The sequence below is a fragment of the Petromyzon marinus genome, chromosome 18, assembly GCF_048934315.1.
Source record: "Petromyzon marinus isolate PM22_M1 ecotype Great Lakes invasive population chromosome 18, UKy_Petmar_22M1.pri1.0, whole genome shotgun sequence".
NCBI classification, from domain to species: domain Eukaryota; kingdom Metazoa; phylum Chordata; class Hyperoartia; order Petromyzontiformes; family Petromyzontidae; genus Petromyzon; species Petromyzon marinus.
The window spans coordinates 1,484,043-1,504,547 of record NC_133684.1 but is presented as its reverse complement, the minus strand read 5'-3'; the positions used below and the strand labels follow the sequence as shown (position 1 = coordinate 1,504,547).

Here is a 20,505-nt window from a genome sequence, read left to right as displayed (position 1 = left end):
CGCAGAGTCTTTTTTTTCTTCCCCCAACAACTCCGCCCTCAGAAGACGCAGTGAACCCTGGACTTGCGGATTTATTTATTTTTACAGAAGTCATAAGCAACTCTGCGTGAATTAATCTTTGTTGATTGTACTTCATAAACCGAGGTTAGAACAAGTGCTCCGTGCCAGCACAATGTTCCCAATCTGTTCAACGGTGCAGGCGTGTAAAATTACAACTGTGCCGAGTGGGGTTTTTGAAGTTGTGCTGTTGTGTAGCTCCCCCTCCGATGTGTGTGTTTAGGTCGTACAGTGTGGGGTTGGGAAAGGATTCTGACGCTTTGCTGCACGTTGCTGCTGGGAGCTTCTAAAGTGCAGTTGCTTCAGAAGTTCCCCTCCAGCATTTGAAGTGAAATGCTCTCAGCATGAAAACAAAACCTGTACAATTTTTGGTCAATGGAACCTTGCACAAGACCGAAGAGCCTTTTGCCAAATGATAGTGATGTGCGAGAGCCGCCTGCTTGTGACATGACTCACTGATACGTACGTTTGTTTTACGTGCACATTCGTTACCGAGTAGGAAACTATTTAAGGAAGCATCAGACACTGTACTTCAGTTTTAAATATCCATACATAGAACAGCAATAGTTACGGGCAAATTACAAGACATCCTTGATGCAGTTATTAATTTTCCTACCCTTCAAACACATTTTGCACATTACTTGGATTATAAAATATTGTAAAAGCTCTTTTACTTATCAGTAGTGACCGTGATTTTTTCCTAGCCCTCTCATGTGACGAGTTGGAGTGGAAAAAATGGTTCAAAATCCATTTCATGGCCAACTCAGTCTGCGCAAATGTTTCTGAATGCAATTTTGGGAGGCAGCCAATCTTTGGTGTTTATAATGTGTAGAATTGATAATAGTAGTTATTTGGTATTTGTTTTGATGGCACAAATAGGGTATTAAGAGCAGCGTGTGTTTGAGTTTGTAGTTGTCTCCGACTGTAATTGTGCCCATGTATGCAGTGCTCCTTGCATCTTGTACATTGACTTACACTTGTGTGTTTTTTTTGTCGACCACACGTGTACTTAAGTTCAAGTTGGCTCCGCCACCCGTCACCTCGTTTGCTTCGTTTGCCGCTCGCTGAACTCCGCAACCAGACCAGGCTAACCGGGTCCCCGCTGTCTCTTGGTGTCCCTCGCAGTGTTGACAAAAAGGACCGAGCAGCCCTTCGCAGGAGAGAGTGGGAGCGTCGCAATCAAGAAACCTTGCAGGAGGACGAGGCCCTGACGGGCTCGGAGCACCTCTTCAAGGAGCCATACAAGGTCTGTGTCCACGTCCATTTCGATGAAAATCTGTACTCTTAGCCTGTTACGCACAGAAAGGTTCACCCCCCTTTCGCGATTCACTGAAATGTCAAGATTCCATTAAATAGTAAGTTTATAATTGAAAAAACTGTGAACTAATTATATTTGACTAAGTAAGGCGCACTGAGCTACATAGCTCTTTTATAGAAGTATCCTGGCCACAGTGAAGTTGTTTATGTGGAAATTTCTAGCATCGAAATACTCTGGACGCGCATTTCTAAATGTGGAGGGAAAAATTGGAGGACCCGGAGAAAAATCCACGTGACCACTTGGAGAAAATGCAAACTCCAAATATACAGGCATCGTCAGGGTCTGGATCGAACCCACAACCTCCTGTATAGTTGGTAAGAATGAAGAATTGATTAATAGTGGTGAAAGTTTCTTCACTTCCAAATAAAGTCTTTTACTGTTCCATTTACAAAACTTTTAAGTCTGTATTTTCCATTTATTTTTATGCCTTGGGAATTTGGTGGTTGTTTCCTGTGTAATTGAGCCAAAGTATTTTTAAGACAAGATGTGGTGTCAACCCGTAGAGTAGACCTGTATTGTTCAGAAAGAATTGGTGACTCAAATTATACCGTGTTTGTGTGTGTGTGTGCGCGCACGTCCGCGTTTGTGTTGCAGACGAACAGGGGGGATGAGCTTTCGAGTCGTATTCAGAGCACACTTGGCAGCTACGACGAAATGAAAGACATCCTGAGCAACAGGTCAACCCAGAGCCGATTTGTTGGCATCCCAGCAATGTCTGTCCCCCAGACACCAAGTGAGAAAACCGAGCAGAGCTTTTTTCCCGACCAGAGAACGGCTGTGATGCAGCCATACCAAGGGAGCAGCGGCACTGGCCGATCGTCGGGTCCCTCGTCCGCCTCCGCTAGTTCGGCCTCGGCCTCGGGCTCCGGTTCCAGCGCGGCCACGGGGTACGGCGGACCGTCGTTCAACCTGCCGAGCGGAAGCGGCAGCAAAAAGCCCGGGGCAGAGCGGTCGCGAGGAAGCGGCGGCGGCGGCGGTGGCGGACACAGCAGCTCCAGCAAGAACCGCCACTCGTCGTCTCACAGCTACAGCCACGGGGATCTCCGGCGCGGGGAGCACGGTGGCGGTGTGGACGCTCGCTCCAAGCAGCAGTCGATAAGCCCGGCGCCGACCGCGTCGTCCTCGCACTCGGGCCGCCACTCCTACTCGCGGGGCAGCGCGACCGGCGGTGAACACCACGGCAACGCGCGGGCGTCCGCAACAACTTCGTCGGCTGCCGCTGAGCAGCACCACGGGCGCGACCGGCACCGCTCCAAGTCTCCACGAGAGCCGCCCGAATTCTCTTCAAATTCGCCGGGGCCGAGCTCTTCTTCGTCTGCATCTGCGGCGGCGGCGGCGGCATCGTCCTCGCAGATGTCCAGCCAGGCCTTCCCTTCATCGCTGCCTGTCTCGAGCAAGCAGTCGTCGCTGCAGCAGAAGCCCACGGCGTACGTGCGGCCGATGGATGGGCAGGACCAGCAGCTGTCGAGCGACTGCTCCGAGCTGCCCTCATCATCGGGCCCTGCGGCCGTGACGGGAGACGTGGTCTACTCCTCGGGGCCGTCTGCTTACGGCGGTGCCGTGCCGGACCCCAAAGGATCGGCTGCGGCCGCCAAGGCCAAACTAACAAAAATAACAATCCCGCCCCAGCCCTTGGAGGTGAGTGCTGGAGCAAGTTGCTGTTCATCGCTTCACTTGCAGGCAGTGCCCCAAATATACAGTACAGTTGGTATCTGCAGAGAGTTCACATTATTGTGTGATGACAAATTCCATTTTGTGGTTGACTCGGCCCATCATCTGTTTGGATTCGATTTAAAAAAAGTACCACTTTGTTATAAATTAGAACAACACACAGTGGCTGTCCGATGGAAAGACTCATCCCAACCATGAGAGTGTAGAATGTCGAACACAGGTTAGAGACCTTCAATGTAGATGAGTATGAACGATACTCATTGGGCATGGGTTGGGGTGTGTTCTTTAATATTCCAAACGGCAATAAATAATTCTGGGGAAACCATCACGCCAGTTGAAATCTTGTTGAAGTTTATTTGCTTTGTTTACGATTGTGCGCGTCACTGCCACGACTTTGACGGCACGACGGTTGAGTTGCAGCTGCCATGGCTCGCCAGCACGCACGCACATGTGTGATCTTGGCCACATGCGCCACGAACCCAACGTCGCGCCCACCAGCTCGCACACATTCATACTGTGGGAATGTTCCCCTAAGCCGCCCACTGAACCATTTGGCTGGCATATTCTTGGTGCGCTTTGCTTGGGCAGGCAGGGAGGGGGGTGGTGTGTACACAGCAGTACCCTCCGCCCACCATACAGGCCTTCCCCTCCCATTTCCTCTCCTCCTCTTGGTCTTTGTGTTTTTTAAACAAGAGTGAAGGCAGCGTCACTGCCCCCACAGGCGGAATGCCTTTAAAAGGCCTGCTGTATCGGCGAATACCAGGAAGTCAGGCAGTTGCGTTTTGCATTGGAGACCGGTGATTTCCTTATCTTTCATAACTACGTTATGATACAGTTTGACTATATAGAATATAAGTGTAACTGCATCTCCAGACATGGTCGCAGAATAGAGGGGCCCACACTAAGGAATTTGGTTTTGGGGCGGATTTGAGGAGGTGTGATGGGAAATGCAAATACTCAAAGGCAGTTGGAAAAGAGGGAGACCTTGTGCCTACACTGATAGGGTCTCCATTGTAAAATATATTTGTTTCTCAATAGGCTGTTACCTGCTTATATCCTAAATAACATTTATATATGGGTTTCAAGAGGGAGTTGACAAAGATCCAGATGGCTGAGGTGACAGAGGAGAAAGAGCAACCACCCACTGGGCACAATCTGACTGGGGGGTTTTGCAAAGAGGCCTTGGTTGCTTGGGCAAAGTGTAGAAGTGAGGGAGTAGGGAGCGATGAGGTGGGGAGGGGGGAACACACGAGCAAGACCATGGTAGGATCTTAATAAAAAGATAGGTGGCAACAATCTTATAATTGAGGCTAGACGCAAAGGGAAGAAAGTGGATCGATTTGAGGATTGGGCTGCTGTAGACTTCCCTGCAAGATGCTTGAAGATCAGGATTGTGTGTAGGCTACAATACAATGTGTGCATGTACGGCCGTGTGTATGTGTAGGCCATCATGAACTCCATTTGATTGATACGTATGACCACAATCCCTAATGCTACGACCCTTCTGGCAATTTCCATGGTTGAATATTCCTTGAATGTTGCGGAAATGAGCTCCGGCGGAAGGAATAAAAACCTGCCAGCTTAGCCGTGGCTCTCGAGTCGAGAGCAAATGGTCTTTACTGAATTGCATGGACATTATCACATTCCAAGATATTGATTCCATCTTTGAAAATTTCATTCATAATTTTGACGCAGCTCAGACACCAATGCTTTCCGGTCTCATTTAATACACGTAGATATCTACTTTTCCATTTATTCTGAACCCAGCCTAAAAAAAGAGTTATTTAGATCAAATTGCATGTGCTTATCCTTGATCCATTTGGCTTGTCCTCAATCTCCACTGTATTCAAATATATGTTATAGTCAAATTTACACGTTTCTTTTATGAACCATTTATTTCAGTGTTATTTGAAGTATGATTTTGAAATCGAGTTTAAAAGGCAAAATAGCTCCGAGGAATGCCTCTCCCTGGATGATTCTATGAGTAGGGGGGGGGGGGTTGGTTTGACACAGTATTTAACGCAACCATGGTCAACATCAGTAGCCAATGATATCTCTACCGGTCCTTGATTTTCCCCCCCAAAACCCTTCACCAATCTGCACCAACCAGCAATGTGTAGTACGGTTAAACAACCAGCACGGTGTAGTATGGTTAAACAAACCTCCAACAAATGGCATAACAGGGTTTACATCCGCTCGTGGATTGACAAAGACAGTGCATTATTTTGTATTATTAGTGTGGTCCTGAAAACCTGGTGCCTGCTTTTTTCATGACACACGCATAGCGTGTTTTCCTCGTTGCTGCTTCTGCCCTTTTCTCCCTCGCTCTGGTTGGTACGCTTTTAAAGTGTGGCCCCCCTTTGACACACTTAGGGCCACTGTGCCCAAGAGAGGTAGGCAACAACTATTCCGGGATATCGGTGGCATTTTTAGTTTGGTCGAAGCCACAGTTTTATGCTCTTGTTTACCATTTTCAGGATTTTCAGCTCTGCCACCACATGCCAAGTTTGAGGCCGCTCCAAGAGATGCTTCATGATGAATTGGGTTAAATTGGCAGGGCTTCCTTGATGTGATTATTCTCAATCCTGAATTGACCGTGGGGTGGGAGGTGGATTATTTACATTCCATTGTTTCTATATAATGCGCGATTCGCAGTGCACTGAAATCTGCTGGAAAATTTCAGGAAAAGCCTGGGCACGTCTCTACAAGACGTGGCACGCGTGTGCACTCGCTCACACCGTTATTATGATGATGATGCTGGAGACGATTGGCACACAGGGCAGTTTGCAGTGTATTCAGAAACATATGTTTGTGTTTAAACATGTTTAACCATATCCACTACTTGCCTTTTGTGTGTAGCTCGTTGCGCACACGATGTCAAAATTTAGTTATCGTGGTGAATCCATTAAAGTACCTGAGGTAGATAAACAATGTTACCCCATGTTTTGCTGGTAAGATTGTTTTCATCACAACAAGACACGTTTTGATAGTGGACGTTGCATTTTCAATTGGACGTGTTTGTGCCGTGCTCAAAAGGTGCCTGCACACGTAACTTGAATCTAATGCCTTGCCTGCGAGTCTTGAAGGCTGTGCCTGGAACGTTTATGAGCCAAACATTGGTCGGTGTTTTTTTATATTTGCAAATGAGCATCTTCCAAAGTGATGTTCTGCAAAAATACGCCAAGGTATAGGAAGTATTTCAAGAGATTTGTTTTATATTTGGTCACCAGCATATCCACCTGTTTTTTTTACTTCAGCTACTTGATAATTTCCTCCACATTGGCGCCTACCCTTAAAAGAGGGCATGCATCTTTTCAGACAGGAATTCGACTTTAAATCCCACAAACAACAGCAGTGTTGCCTCCCGTTGAAGGATAATGGGGGATTTGCGTTCGGGAACACCAGCAGTGAAGGCTTGCACGAGTGCGCCACAGTTTTAAGAATCCTAATTAAAGTCGATGGCTCTCACTGCAGAAGCTGGACTGCATGTGCTTTTGTCTCGCATGAATTGAACCCCCTCCCACATGCTTGCACGACGCCTGTTTTTATTTATTTTATAGCAACCGCTTGCTTCTACTCTGGTTTTGGGATTATTGCCAACGGTTAATGAACCGTAGGCCAGATTGCAGGTCACCAAGGAATAATATATAAAGAGGCTATACTGGTCTATGGGCATCTTGAACAACCAAAGGGTTAATGGTAAGGGGAACTGAGGGCAGAGCCGATAATAAGACACACAGTGTATTGGCCTACTGCGCTGAAATTAAAGGAAATGTGTTCATTAGTAGCATTGATGTGAGGACAAGGAGAGGTTTAGGAGCTGTGGGTTGTGCAGAAGTGTTTTTAATCGTTTGTCAACTAAATGTAAGGAATGCAAGACAGCTAACCCTCGCAAATGGAATAGATTATATTTATGAGCATGTCTGTATAACATGACTGATGTAAAGGCGAGCGCAATATGGTCCTGTTGCAGTGTTACTGAGGTTAATTTAGAGGCGCAAGCATTGGAATCCCTGGGCACGTTCCATCGTCCACCTTTGCCAGTGTCCATCAAAGTAGTGAGAACGAGCACTTGCGTATTTTCCCACTCTTCGGATCGCCGTCGGAAGTCGTCGGCTAAATTCCCACTTAGCCTGCGGCGCGGTGACCTCTGTGTGCATGGCACAGCTTCGTCTTTTGTACAGTGCACGTGTACCGCTGCTGGTACGTTTTGTGCAGAGATGAGTCTGTCGGCGTGCCGCATTTTAACGAGTGAGAGGCGAGCGCGTTGAGTGATTGCAGAGCCGTGCCACAAACCCGTGACCTGCTTCTTCTCTCTCTCTCTCCCCCCCGTCTGCCCCAGGCTGGCAACACCAATGATGGCAACTGCGTGGAGGAGATTCTGAGGGTGGGTGAAGCTACACTCACTGTCAGTAACCCTAGCGTCTGGCGCACCAGGTCTTGTTCTTGTGCAAAAACACAAGCGGAGGCAACGGCGAAGCAAAATAAAATGAACGCTGTAAAATCCCGAGTGGCCCCAAGGCGCGCTGGTTGCCACATGGTTGGGGGTGGGGTGATGCAGCTGTTAGCGGTGAAATAGATGCAAGTGCCCACCCTTTAAGTTGCAGTAAAACACAATTCCATGACGTCACTTCTTTAGTGGGAGGCTATGTGCACAGTGCCCTCTTTAGGACAGTATGAAGATCACATGACAGTGCTAAGCCCATTGGCTCGGGAATGTAAGACATGTTGTGTGTGTTTTTTTTCACAGGAAATGGCCTATCCCTGGCCCTCCCCTCTGACAGCTATACAGACCCCAGTCACCGCAAAACCATCCAAGTTCCCTTTTCCTGGAAAGGCGCGTGAACGCACCACACACACACTTGGGCTGCCGAAGCCACTTGTTGATGGAAATACGGGCACGCACTGTCTCGCGCAAAGCACATCTACGTAGATTTCCACAAGGAAGGTTTTGACCTTTATGCTTGCATTGAACACAGCCGGTACAAGCACATGTCTAAATAATTCAGCGGAAAATTCGTTTTTTTTTCTGAGCCTTAAATAAAGTACCTTTTAAATTATGCATTGGAAAATTAACAGCAGTGGACTTTGTATTGTAGCTATTGGTATGGTGTGTCATGATTGAAGGTAGGCTTTCAATCTAATCAAGTGAACATTTGTTTTAATTGCTTGATGAATTGTGTCTGTGCCTTTAATATGATGTAATTTTATTCATCAACGTTATATTCATGCTTTACAGGACTCCCAGCATGTGAACACGTCATTTCCAGGAACAAGTAAGTTTTAAGTGGTCCTTTTTTGTGTGTTTTTGCTTGTGTACTGTAGTTTATATCCAGAAAGGTCGTAAAAAGTGTAGGTGCATACCACCTTGTTGGCGCCACCTGCATAAATGTGCCCCACGCAGGTGTATCGTGCTCGTGTGAGACTTGAAAGCGAACCGTGTGCGTTGTAAAAGCGCACTGATAACGCGTCTGCCATCCGTTTAGAAATCACGCGTGCCAGCAAAGATTTGTTTTTTTTTTTTAAACCTCTTAATGGACTTTGGCTTTTGCCAATGTCAATAGCAATTTATAAAGTTTTTAACAGCTCTCTCTGCGCAAAGAGACTGTGGATTGTACAATGCGATGAATGCGATGTCCTGCCTCCGTACGATTGTCTGCGTTAATCGCAGACCTTGGTAGAAAAGCGTCGCCTATCGCGCTTTGCTCACGGTGACCATTACACGTTGGCTGGTGTGGGAGCGTTAGCCATGACAGCTAGTAACAGTGAAGGCTGAACCTTGACTGCTTTAAACCCGTGGATACTGCCTTCGACCGCATTGGATGAAGCTCCCGTAGTGACCTGAACTTTGTCCTTTTCTACCTCACCCTTGTCAGAGCGCGGTGATGCCTCTTCAAAGAGCGCCACAAACACCTTGGCGGATAATTCGTAAGTATTTACTTTTGTTACGTTTTTGTGTGTGTTTAAAACGACTCTGGTATGACATGTCAGCAACAAGGCCGACACCTCTTATTCAGCAGCTGTTTGATACAGGTTTTACATAAATTAAGGCGTTAACATGTGTACGTGCCAAAGGGCTCTTGAACGTTATTGGCAGCAGTGTAAGATCACAATCTCCGTTTCTGATTTGATACAATCGGAAGATGCTTGTGCTGCACAGCAGGACTGTTTCAATGTCAATGCTTTACGTTCCGCAGAAGAACGCATAACGATTAACGAGATGAGAATATTGATTATTTACTGCGTTAATCGCGCTATGTTCTTGCGTCTCGGTGAGGTTACGCGAGGGTGATAGCGCCAGGGGTTTGTAGCAAAGGAGTTCACTGTTAAGTGCAGTCTTTGCATCGTTGTTTTGTGCATCTGTGAATACTTCAGCAGGAAAGGTAAATATTTAGACCCTGTAAATGCTACATTAGAATTTCGCAAAAGTAGTTTCCTAAAATCTGAATGTCTTGCCATCGCGAATAGAGGATGACAATTTCCTAAAATCACAACAAATGCCCGGGATAGACTAGTAAACACAACAGAAAGTTACTGAAGGTTGCAAAAAGCATGGGGAGGCATTGTGAAGGATGGGAAAGAATTGAGAGGTCTTAGAATACCTACAAAAGACTAGAGAGACACTTGTGGGCTATGGAAGGCTGGAATGGTTACAACAGGCTATATAAATCTGGGAAAATGATGGGCCATTCGAGTGGTTGAGGAATGGAAAATGTTGTGCTAAGTGATTATAATGGGGGGCAGTATGCATTTGCTCAAGCATTGCTGGGAAGTGCTGGGAACGGCTGTGAGAAGGCTAGGGTCCTTCAAACAATTCCAACCTCACTTCCACACAAAGCAAAGCAATTGGGAAAACTGCAAGTTCCATGACCTTCACAACCTCACTCACCACGTGTATCCACAATGCTTTGTCGTCTAGGATGCTGGAAGATGACCTGAAATTGAGCAGTGACGAGAGCGATGTTGAACTGGTAAACTACGCATTGAGATCTCCGTTTTAATTGTTTGTGGTTCTTTCTAGATGACATTAATTAGAATCTGCTGTTACAATCACACCATTTTGCCATGTAATAATTCATAGCTTAACACACTTACTCCATGTCGGTAATGTGTACTGTCTGCTGTGCATCACAGTTAAAAGTGACTGAGAATATGAATAATAATTATTAGGTTAATTATAAATTGCTGGTATTGCAATGAATCCATTTACATACATTAACAATTTACATTTTAACCAGCGTCGGCTCCAGACTTCGGTTATATGGGAATAGAGTGATCTATGGCATGTCTTTAAAATCCCTGCACCACGTGTGGCCAATAAAGGTAAGTGATGACGGGTCTTGTACCTGTGCATTCAATTACATCTGTTAGCCCCCTGGGCAAGGCATTTAAAAAAACCTGTAGTGGATCACACTCTTGCTGGCAGTCAAGTCTTAAGGCTGGGGCTGCTAGTGTCTCATTGGAGCCAATTAAGCAAATGATGCAGTAGTGTGTTATTTTCCATGCAACGAGACTGTCCTGTCATGCCTCATGAATGCACGTAATGTGTTTCCCCAGTTTGCGGATAAGTCTGTCCTGAACAAGGCCATAATTCCTGTCAGGTATGTACACTCAGAATAAAATGTCATGGTTTTCTATAAGTGATGACACACTTCCCTCTCGTCCACCACTTTGAAAGCATTGATGTTGCATCACATGGATATGTGAATCAAAAAACCTGCTCTGGGCCTCCGAGGTGGCGGCTAAATTACAGGACAGCAAATACATTCTTGAACCTGTCCGTACGGACCTTTTTAAAAGCGTTATTCCCTCGTTCATGGGTTTTCATTGGGTAATCTGGTGATTCCTATATGCAATCAAACTCCTTACAAGTGAAACGGCCAAACATCCCAATGCAGAACACTCCTTAAAACATATCGTGACTCTTCCCTGAATTAATAATCGGCAGTATGATATTTTTTTAACCATTGTATTTTACTGTACCACCATTAATAATTAATATCCCTAACATTTAATTTGAATAATGTTATACAGATGAGAATTACCATTTCATAACTCGAGAATTTCATCATCGCAATAGCCCCAGAAGATGATGCCAATAGATATTATTTCCCAGCCGCTTAATTATATAGCTCAGGCCAAACAGTAGGCGGTGAACCATAATGCTTCGTACATAAAACAGTGTGTTTTTATACTACGAAGGCAGTGGTGCATAAGCACAAATAACAACAGAACTCATCACATTTGTCAACTAGCTTGTTAGCCTGTCCTCGGACGGAAGCTGTAATATTTAACACGGCCATAAAAATAAAATATATATAATAGGTGACGTTTCTGGCAATGTCCCTTCCCAACACAATGAGACACCAGAGAAGTCGAGTATTATTGATGCGTACAGTTTTTTTTTTACACGATAGTCATGCTTTGTATAGCTTTTATTTGCCACTGGTGGGTTAGAAAACTTAATTCTCATGGCTGGTGCAGACCAAATAATGTGGAAAATCTAATTTACAACAGGTGCCTGCGTTTGTGTACAGCCTATAGTAACTAGGCTGAGACACAACCAGATTGTTTCTTCTCCTGGTGTCCTGCCACCACGGTCATTTGTTTTTTTATTATCAGGCACGTGATGGCATAGTCGTGTGTTCAGCCGGATCGCAGGTTCAAAGAATCTGGCCGTGACGTGACTTGAACACTCGTGACACAGCCCCCAGCGCGATGACCTTGATCTGGTTTAATCATCATTGGCTTTTCAGATTCAAACTCGGCATCTCATTAATGTGTTGGCTTGGTGTTCTGCCACATATTCGTCCCTGGATAGAGATGGGTTTTTGAATCGATCTGTGCTGAGCTTTACCCTGTTGCATTTGTGAAAGTTATCCAAGTTCTTTTTGGTTTCTCACACATGCCATATACTCTACTCATGAAATTGGTCAAAGAGCCCAATTCAGAGATGTATCTCTATCCTAATGTTAGGTTTCACGATGTTAAATGCCTTGATTGTGTTTTTATATACATGGGGTGGAGGATGGTACTGCAGCGTAGTAATTAGCCGCAGCTAATGTAGTAGCAAATATCTGAACTGGTCATGGGTCTCCTTTAATTTAACGCCGTCTTAAATGAGTACCTGGTGCAGTGTATAAACATCAGCACTGGGGAGACCACCACCTCGTGTACTGTTCCAGCCTGAATAGATACTGGCTCTCACTGCCACTTGCCCCAACAACCTCTCTAGGCTATGCAGGAGCTGTTGGTCTGTATACATCGATATAAATATACACAGGATGTGAAATAAAAAAAAACTGTTGCTTTTTTTTGCGGTCACTGAAGAAGGTCAGTCTGCTGAAAGTCTTATTTTTAACGTACCCGTTAATCTGTTCACATTTGTGTAATTTCACCGAACTAGCAGCTTTAAGACGTGTAGTTATTTGTTCATCTCATTGTCGGTGTTTCTCCTGTGTGTCCTCTGCGTGTGGTGTGTGCAGCGTGCCGGTGGCAGAGAGCGGGGATGCCCCTCGCTCCAGCGCTGAGTCGGGCTCCTCCAGCGAGTCGGAGAGCAGTTCTGAGTCGGACTCGGAGAGCGAGACGAGCTCCAGCGACAGCGAGGCCCAAAGCCAGTCCGTCAATGCCGCCTCTCCCCAGGTGAGCCGCTCACTCGTCTGCATTAGCCATGGGTCCAGCCCGGTTATTACTTGAAGGGGAGACTGCTTTGTAAATTCCAGGTGTTGTAGGTTTGTACTGCAAACATGGCCAGGAGGAAGCATTACAACGATGGGTTATTGAATCGATCTGTGCTGAGATTTGAGCTTTACCCTGTTGCATTTGTGAGATTTATCCAGGTTCTTTTTGGCTTCTCATACATGCCAAATACTCATGACATTGGTCAAAGAGCCCAATTCAGGACCCTTCTGAAAAGTTTTAATGCTCAGTGAGGCTTTCTTGAGTAAGTACATTATTATTGTTGTTGTGGGAGCTGTGCCTCAGAGGTTAGTGGACTCCACGATTAACCTCTCCACCCGAGTTTGATTCTTGGCCAAAACGAACATGAGTGGTGAGTGATATCTGAATCGGTCTTGGATCCCCATCCACCATCACCAACATGCAGTGACAATCCTAGAAAAGTATGGTCAAACAACCCCCATGACTGAAAATACATGGAGGCCTTCATCTAACTGTGGATTGACAAAGGGCTACAAGTTATGCTTTTAAAAATGTATTATTGTGTGCCCGTGTGGCTGAGTGCTATTGGTCGCTTGTGGTCAGTCAGTGTCTTCAAAGGTAGGGCCCTAGCATCTTGCTGTGTATCAACGGCTAAAGCCATTCAACAACAAGGCCTGAACACATGACCCCATAGCATTATACACTTGCACATCCCCCAGTAAGCAGTAAATCCACAATAAGTTCAGCCACAATGTGCCCATCAATCTATTTAGGACAGTGCATTCCTACTCGGTCAATAACTGATACAGTTGTGTGTATTTACCGTATTTTGCTCTTTCCTTATCACATACTTTGGAGACTTGAGTACATAGAGTCAATGCTGCCCTGCTCAAATGGGCATGGGGATAACACTGTCCTGAGCCAGTGGTGCAGGCTAGCCTTTCCACATGACAACTGAACGGGACACTATATACAGAATAGGAATCTTGCACTGCATTGGGTTGTCTTAATTAAAGTTTAACTTTTAATTGTAATATCTGTATTGTCAAGGATCCCCCATTTTTAATGTGGACATGTAAAAGTATTCATGTTGAATTGCCAGGGAAATGCTCTCGGAGCCTCAAGGTAGTTTTTCAAGCTGCCACCGATTGGGTTGTTTGGCTAGTTCCTATATTTGAGGTTATTTCTGGGTGGGATGAAACTGAAGTGCTGGGAGAATACCCACACATGTTAGGGGATAACACTCTTAACTCCCACACAGATGGGATGACATTCTCACTTTATGAATAACGTGATGTAGGCTATGCTTCCAAGTTCACCTGCGCATCGCTATTTGCTCACTTTGCGTGCATTTCTTTACGCTTGCAGCCCGAGCCACCGCCCACCAACAAGTGGAAGCTGGATAACTGGCTGCCCAAGGTGAACCTGAACACCAACAAGTCGACAACTCCGCAGGCTGACACGGGAAACGCAAAGGTGCAAGGGCACGAGTACCCGCGCGGCGGCGATAGTGGCGGTAGCGCTGGCGGCAGCGGTGTTGGTGGAGGCGGCGGCGGCGGCGGCGGCGGTGGAAGCGGCGGGGCCCAGGACAAGGAACGGCCGAGTGCCGCCGCCAATCAGGCCGAGGCCAAGGAGAAGCTGCGGAGCCCCGCGCGAGAGCGGGGCAAGGGTCGTAGCGGGCAGCGGCATGCGGACAGCAAGAGCGGCGGTGGGCGGCAGAAGTCGCCGGCGCAGCCAGACGTTTCGTCTCAGCGTCGCAGCATCGGCCGCAAGCAACCCAAAAAGCTGGAGAAGCCGGCGCCGAGCCCCGAAGAGCCGGACTATGGGTACGAGCCCCCGAAGGAATCGCCCACGGTGGTGGAGAGTAGTGGCGGCGGTGGAGGCAGCAACGTGGCTGCAGTGCGGCGTAGCGTCGGCAGGAAGCAGCCCAAGCGGACCGAGAAGCCGTTGAGCCCAGAGGATCCTGACTGGACCAAGCCGGAGTACGCGTTTGGTGTCCACAAGTCACCGGCCCAACCTGAAGTCTCAGTGCAGCAGCAGCAGCAGCCACAACGCAGGAGTGTTGGCCGCAAGCAGCCACGCAGGATAGAGAAGCCAGCTAGCCCTGATGTGGAAAACTGTCCCAAGTCAGAGTTCACAGTAGCACAAGAGAGTTCACAGACGCACAAGGCAGGTACGGGCGCTCTGTCGGGCACCAACCACGAGCAGCCAAAGAGCAAGCCCAAAGGCGGCACCGGCCGGAAGCCTGCCGTGAAGAAGGAGACGCAGCCGGCACCACAGTGCACAGCCGAGGCCAAGAAGCAGCGTGTGCCAGGCAAGTCGATGCGCAAGGGCCGCGAGAAGGTGTACTCGGACACCTCCTCATCCTCATCGTCACCTTCGTCCGACTCTGAATCGGAGCCGGACGAGAGCCCGGCGGGCAAAGCGGACTCGCCGGCCCCGTCCGGCGCCGCCAAGTCGTCCGGCTCGGACGCGCCCTGCGACTCGCCGCAGCACTCCGACGAGGGCGCTCCCGGCTCGGCGCCGCCCGCGCCGCCCGCGCCGCAGCCGCAGCAGCTGAACCGCAAGGAGCAAATACTGTCGCCGCTGCACGTGGCGGGCGGTGAGCTGCTGTCGCCCATCCACGACTACGACGAGGTGCGATCGCTCGTGGTGAAGATCGACCTGAGCCTTCTTGCCCGCGTGCCGGGCCGCGGCGAGACTCGGGGCGGCGGAGGCCAGGGACAGCAGCAGCAGCAGCAGCAGCCACCGTCGGTGTCCGAGAGGGCGGGCTCTCACCGGCAGCAGAGCACATCCAGAGAAAGATCACCACCGCCTCCAACCACAGCGTTAGGAGAGAAATCCAAACGCAAGCGGCAGGTAAGCGGAGCGCACCTGGGCACAATCGGCTCAAACAGCGAAGACGATGGTGCGTGGCCCGGGAAGCTGGTGAATCTGGCCATGTCAGAACTGTCGCAATAACTAAGCGTGGCAATATGATGGGTTTACCAGGGTGCCATTTGGTTTGCTGACCAATGCAGCAAAGTAATATTGTAGTTGTAAATGGGCTGTTCCATAATTACTATGTACATGCTCGTCGTGCAGCCTGTACTTTTTAGAGCAGTGCGGATTACATTGTCATTCACCTTCATATGTAAATAAATAGATGCACGCCGTATTCATTATAATGCTCCGTAACCTACTGTGCTAATTATTGATAATTATTACGTTTAATGTAATGTTAAACCAATAATTGCAATGATGCGTAATATTGTCAACATAAAACCTGGTGCCTTTTGCATTGCCTTGGTTTGTACGCTAAACATTTGGCTGCTGGGTTAAAAATTAACAAATGAATTAAACATGAGTTCGATGTTCCATTACATGGGTGCGCATGTACCTAAATCCTCCAGCCCGTGATGTTAATTGATTAACTCGCCTGTTGGTTGTTAAAGACCCCTGGCCATGTTTGTCAGTGCAATTAAGGGGCCATGCTTGCATTAAAATTTCCAGCGGACAGATCCGGCGTTTTGTCTCGGCCCGCAGCTGTGCACTGCCGGTGTACGCAATTTCCCATAAGTGTGTACAATGAATGTGGGGTGCTGGAGATAAATTATAAAAAAAAATACATAGGCACCATGAACATGAACTCGTTGCATAGACGCATTATCTGCGTTATCAATCTTGGTCGACAAACGGAGCTTACCCGACGCTTTCACTTGCACCGTCGATGCGGGGTCACAAGCAAGGCGCCACTGCACCCGAGCATTCAGATGAGACAAGTCCAGGACTTCCACGTGCGCCAACACTGCGTGTGCGGTCGTGCCCGTGCTCATTGTGGGCGATTGTCGTGGATTTCTGCTCGGATCTCGTGGGAAGAATCGAGTCATTTCTTTCATTTGTTGGCCACCGCTTTACTTTGGACTTTTGCAAGGGTGCACTTCAAATGTCTCTTCACAAAATAAATAAGCAGATAATACACCTCCCGCACATCGGTCCCTCCAAAGTCTTTTTTTTACAATTACTGTCAGCCACATGGGCTTTTGGGGGTGCGTAATTTCAGCAATTTTAATTCAATACTAGCAGTTACAACTCTGTCTCATCAGCAGCCATGCTTGGTTGACACCTGGCTCACTTTAATATTACCAATGCATGTGCACAATTGTGCCAAGGAAATGTTTGAAAAGCTCAGGAGTGGTACAAGCCTGTGAGTATTGTTTATGTTAGTGGCTGCTTCCACATGGAAATAAATGATTCACAACATCCACTCTCCTCCCCCACGGTGATATGGCGAATTTAATTGATTATTTTTTACAACACTTTTTTTTTTATCATGGCAGTGAACAGCAGCGCCATGAGTGACACGAACTCGTTACATGTATACACATTAAAAACATTTATTCACATTCGATCTCTACTTTCTGTGTTATCCATCTCTACTTTCCGTGTTATTTTTCACGACTGTGGTCTAGAGAACAAGACACACAGGCGCACACACAAACAAAGAGTACTGCTTGGGTTATTGCCGGCAAACACTACACCTCGGTGCAAAGGAATTGGATGCGGCAGTGGTGAGTGTGAGAGGGCGGTGTAGATGCAGTGAGGACTGTCGGCCGGTGAGGAATGTGAGCTCTGTGGCCACTTGTGGTTGACCCTCGGGAGACATGGCCGACCAGTGTGTGCCAACATTCCTGCACCCAGCCCCTCCCAATGTGGCGCAACCTTCTGCCCAACTCATTGGCTGTGGCGTTTATTTATATTTGCCATGTCAACTCCGATAGGTTCCTATTGCCGGGAAGGAGCATTGATCTGAAAAGAGTGAACGAATTAGGAGTTTGTGTTGTGATGTTAAAAAAAAAAAATTCCCCCCCCCTCCCCCCTAATTTGCAAACGCATTGCACATTTAATGCAGCTGGGCTTAGGGAGAGTTGTGTACAAGCGAGGTGACAGAATTCTTGCTTATTTAAAATTACTGCTGTGGAAACCAACAGCACGTGACTTACTAATGAATACCAAATAAGCAGTATTTTTTTTCGTGGGCAAATGTACCGTTCAGCAATCGCACGTTCGTTATCTTTCATGGGTGTATAGAACTTCCACGAGATGACACACTATGCAGTGGACTGCGTGAAATGTGAGCCACTCGGTGTGCTATTTATAAAATGCTAAAAAGACACCCAGAGGTAGCCCGTCACTCTCGCCCTACTGTCAGTTTGAAATGAAAATGGAGTGCGAAATAAATAGAACACTCTGTCCAAACTTTGTATCATGACTGTAATCCTGTACAGTATTGCAGCAATGCATATCTGTTTTGTAGCGATGTACAGATAGTGCTTTTATCTAAGCCGGCGATGATAAAAGTGTGCCATGTTGTTCACCAAGGGCATGTGGTGAAGTGCTCTCAGTGGTGTTAGGGAGATTCTGGTAAGAATGCCTCTGTGGTTAAGTTGAGGGGTCGGAAGCCAACGGCTCCGGAGCCGCATGCAGCGCTTTAAGGAACTGCTTTGTGACCTTATTTAAGGGCCGTCATATATTCACATGCATTGCGGCTCTTGAAATGTTGACTTTTACCTAATTCGATTAAAAAAAAATGGCTCTTGTTATTGTTGACGACCCCTGGTTGAGTTAGACTGAGCTTGTGCTGTTTGGCAAGGGTATGCGGTAAATGCGTGCAATGTGGGGTTTGGTAAGCGTTTGTGGTAAGGAGTGCTCATATTTTTGTTCGGTAACAATGTGTTTCCCAGTGGTTTGGTAAGGGTCCGGCTGGTAAGGGTTTACCCGTGTGATTCACCAGGGCGACAGCGAGGACATTCACAGCGAGAGGAAGAGGGGAAAGGTGGAGAAGGACGCAACGCCACACTGTGCACACAAGGCGGCCGCAACCAAAGAGTGAGTTGTAGCAGCTGCTGTGCGGGGCATGGGACAGTCACTGCACGGCTTTCCCATCGCACATCCCCCTTGCACTCCCCCCCCCCCCCCGGTAATGCTCAGCAGCACCTGCAGCTGTCCTCTTTAGAGGTTTGCAGAGGTGCAAGAAAGGGGAGGTGAGAGATGGCCTTGTAAAAATTTTTAATGCAGAATCCTTCTTTAAAAGTAATTAAAACCTTTTTTTTTTCATTTAACGGGCTTTAAAATTTCTGGTAAAACAACATTGTTTTGTATGCAGTAATCGGAGGTAAAAATTGAAGTGAAGATTGATAACTTATTTATTAATTAAAGCCTCGTTGAGACTTTGAGGACTGAGATGGTTGCAGATTAATTTGTTTCGCATGTCGAATTAAACTGGGTAAACCATCGAAAAAAAGTTTACACTCAAATCTATACAAATAAGTCATGGTCATATTTACTGTACTGCGATTCACTGGCCCTCTTGGCCCTATTGAGAGTTTTGTGTACACAAGTTGTATTTGCTTTAAGTAAAAAGATAGCATTGGACATGAGTCAGCAGTCAGTGGTGTATTATTTGTTCACAAGTGTAGAGAGCAGCATCTTATGGGCTGTTGAAGAATTGCAGAGTGATTTTGCCAACAAACCACCACCTAGTTTTCTGAACACTACGTAAAATAATTTATTTTATTTAACTTCTGAATTTAGCGTACGCCACAGCACTCTCTCTGTTGGCAGCACGCTCATTCCTCGCGAGTGACAGCCCCTTAACATCATAGTGTTCCGCTGTGACTGACGGGCAGCAGAGCCTTGCGTGGTCGAACCGACATTACCCAGTGACCGCATCGCACCCCTCCCTCCCTCCTAACTTCTCGCCCTTTGCCTCTCTGTCGCTCTCACTTGCACTCGCAGCGATCGCAAAAAGATCAAGGTCAAGACAGAGACCCCATCTCATTCCAGCTACAAGCCCCCTGTCAACAAGGAGTAAGTCGAACGTGCAAACACACGGTGCACTCAACGGGGCTCCCAAGAGCAAGTCCGCAGCTGCTGCTGCTGCTGCTACCGCGTAGCCCGGGTCGCGTAGAGGCGGGCGCCAGGCTAAAGCTGCTGGCGAGTCCCGCCAGAGACTCTGCAAATACGACGAAGCTGAAGGAAGGGTCGGCCCGGTGCGCGCTCGGCTCGTCCGCCGACAAGACGGCGGAAGGCTTCGTCGTGCCAGCGGACTAACTAAACTGCTTTTTCTGTTTAGTTTGGCTACGTGTACGGTTCGAAAGAAGTTCAACATATACACACTGGTTGGGTTACTGTTATTCGCCCCCACACACCCCCCCCCTCCACAGACGCGTCACTGCGTAGTAAAAAAAGAAATGCCGCAATTTATTTTATTATATAGGTGGCGTTTGACCACATGGCTTGATAATAAATGCCATTGGGAGTCTGTGCCGATTTCTGCCGTTTGGTTTTGCCGAGTGCGCTTCTGAAAGTTGATATATACGTGTTGTGTTTTACACAAATGTTAAAATAGCGATTTACTTAGATTTACTGTATGTACTTATCACTGTCTATTAAACTACCAAGTGATGCCTTGCAGCAGTTTTCACTTATTGATCAGCCTAAATGGAGAGAGTGTGTGTGTTTGGCAAGTATTCAGAGGAAAATGGGGAACGTAATAATTGTTAGTTATTTACTGGTATAAAATTCAGTCGAACATTACCCACAACACCGCAATGCCAGCAAGAGCATCCTTTGAAGATGCTGTCATAAGAGGTCACATGACTGGTGCGACTGTTCTTTTCTGACTATTTCGTCATGGTTTATGCGGTTGTCGCCAACTAAAAATGCCATTTTTATATGCGTTATATACGCTCTAGCAACATTTTTCTAAAATTTATTACCATTTTAAGTCTGGAACATTTGATTATGCCTCAATACAA

The 20,505-nt window shown here is 47.1% G+C and overlaps 1 protein-coding gene across 1 annotated transcript in view; it reads left to right on the top strand.

The window, feature by feature from the left end:
* Nucleotides 1-20,505, top strand: part of LOC116943533 (AF4/FMR2 family member 4-like) — a 67,332-nt gene that overhangs the window by 26,507 nt on the left and 20,320 nt on the right. The window contains exons 2-13 of the mRNA XM_032956444.2: nt 1,183-1,303; nt 1,970-3,013; nt 7,389-7,433; nt 7,797-7,883; nt 8,286-8,322; nt 8,923-8,974; nt 9,966-10,017; nt 10,604-10,647; nt 12,532-12,688; nt 14,075-15,565; nt 18,480-18,574; nt 19,484-19,555. Coding sequence (XP_032812335.2) covers nt 1,183-1,303; nt 1,970-3,013; nt 7,389-7,433; nt 7,797-7,883; nt 8,286-8,322; nt 8,923-8,974; nt 9,966-10,017; nt 10,604-10,647; nt 12,532-12,688; nt 14,075-15,565; nt 18,480-18,574; nt 19,484-19,555 — 3,297 coding nt within the window. The remainder of the gene's footprint in view (nt 1-1,182; nt 1,304-1,969; nt 3,014-7,388; nt 7,434-7,796; nt 7,884-8,285; nt 8,323-8,922; nt 8,975-9,965; nt 10,018-10,603; nt 10,648-12,531; nt 12,689-14,074; nt 15,566-18,479; nt 18,575-19,483; nt 19,556-20,505) is intronic.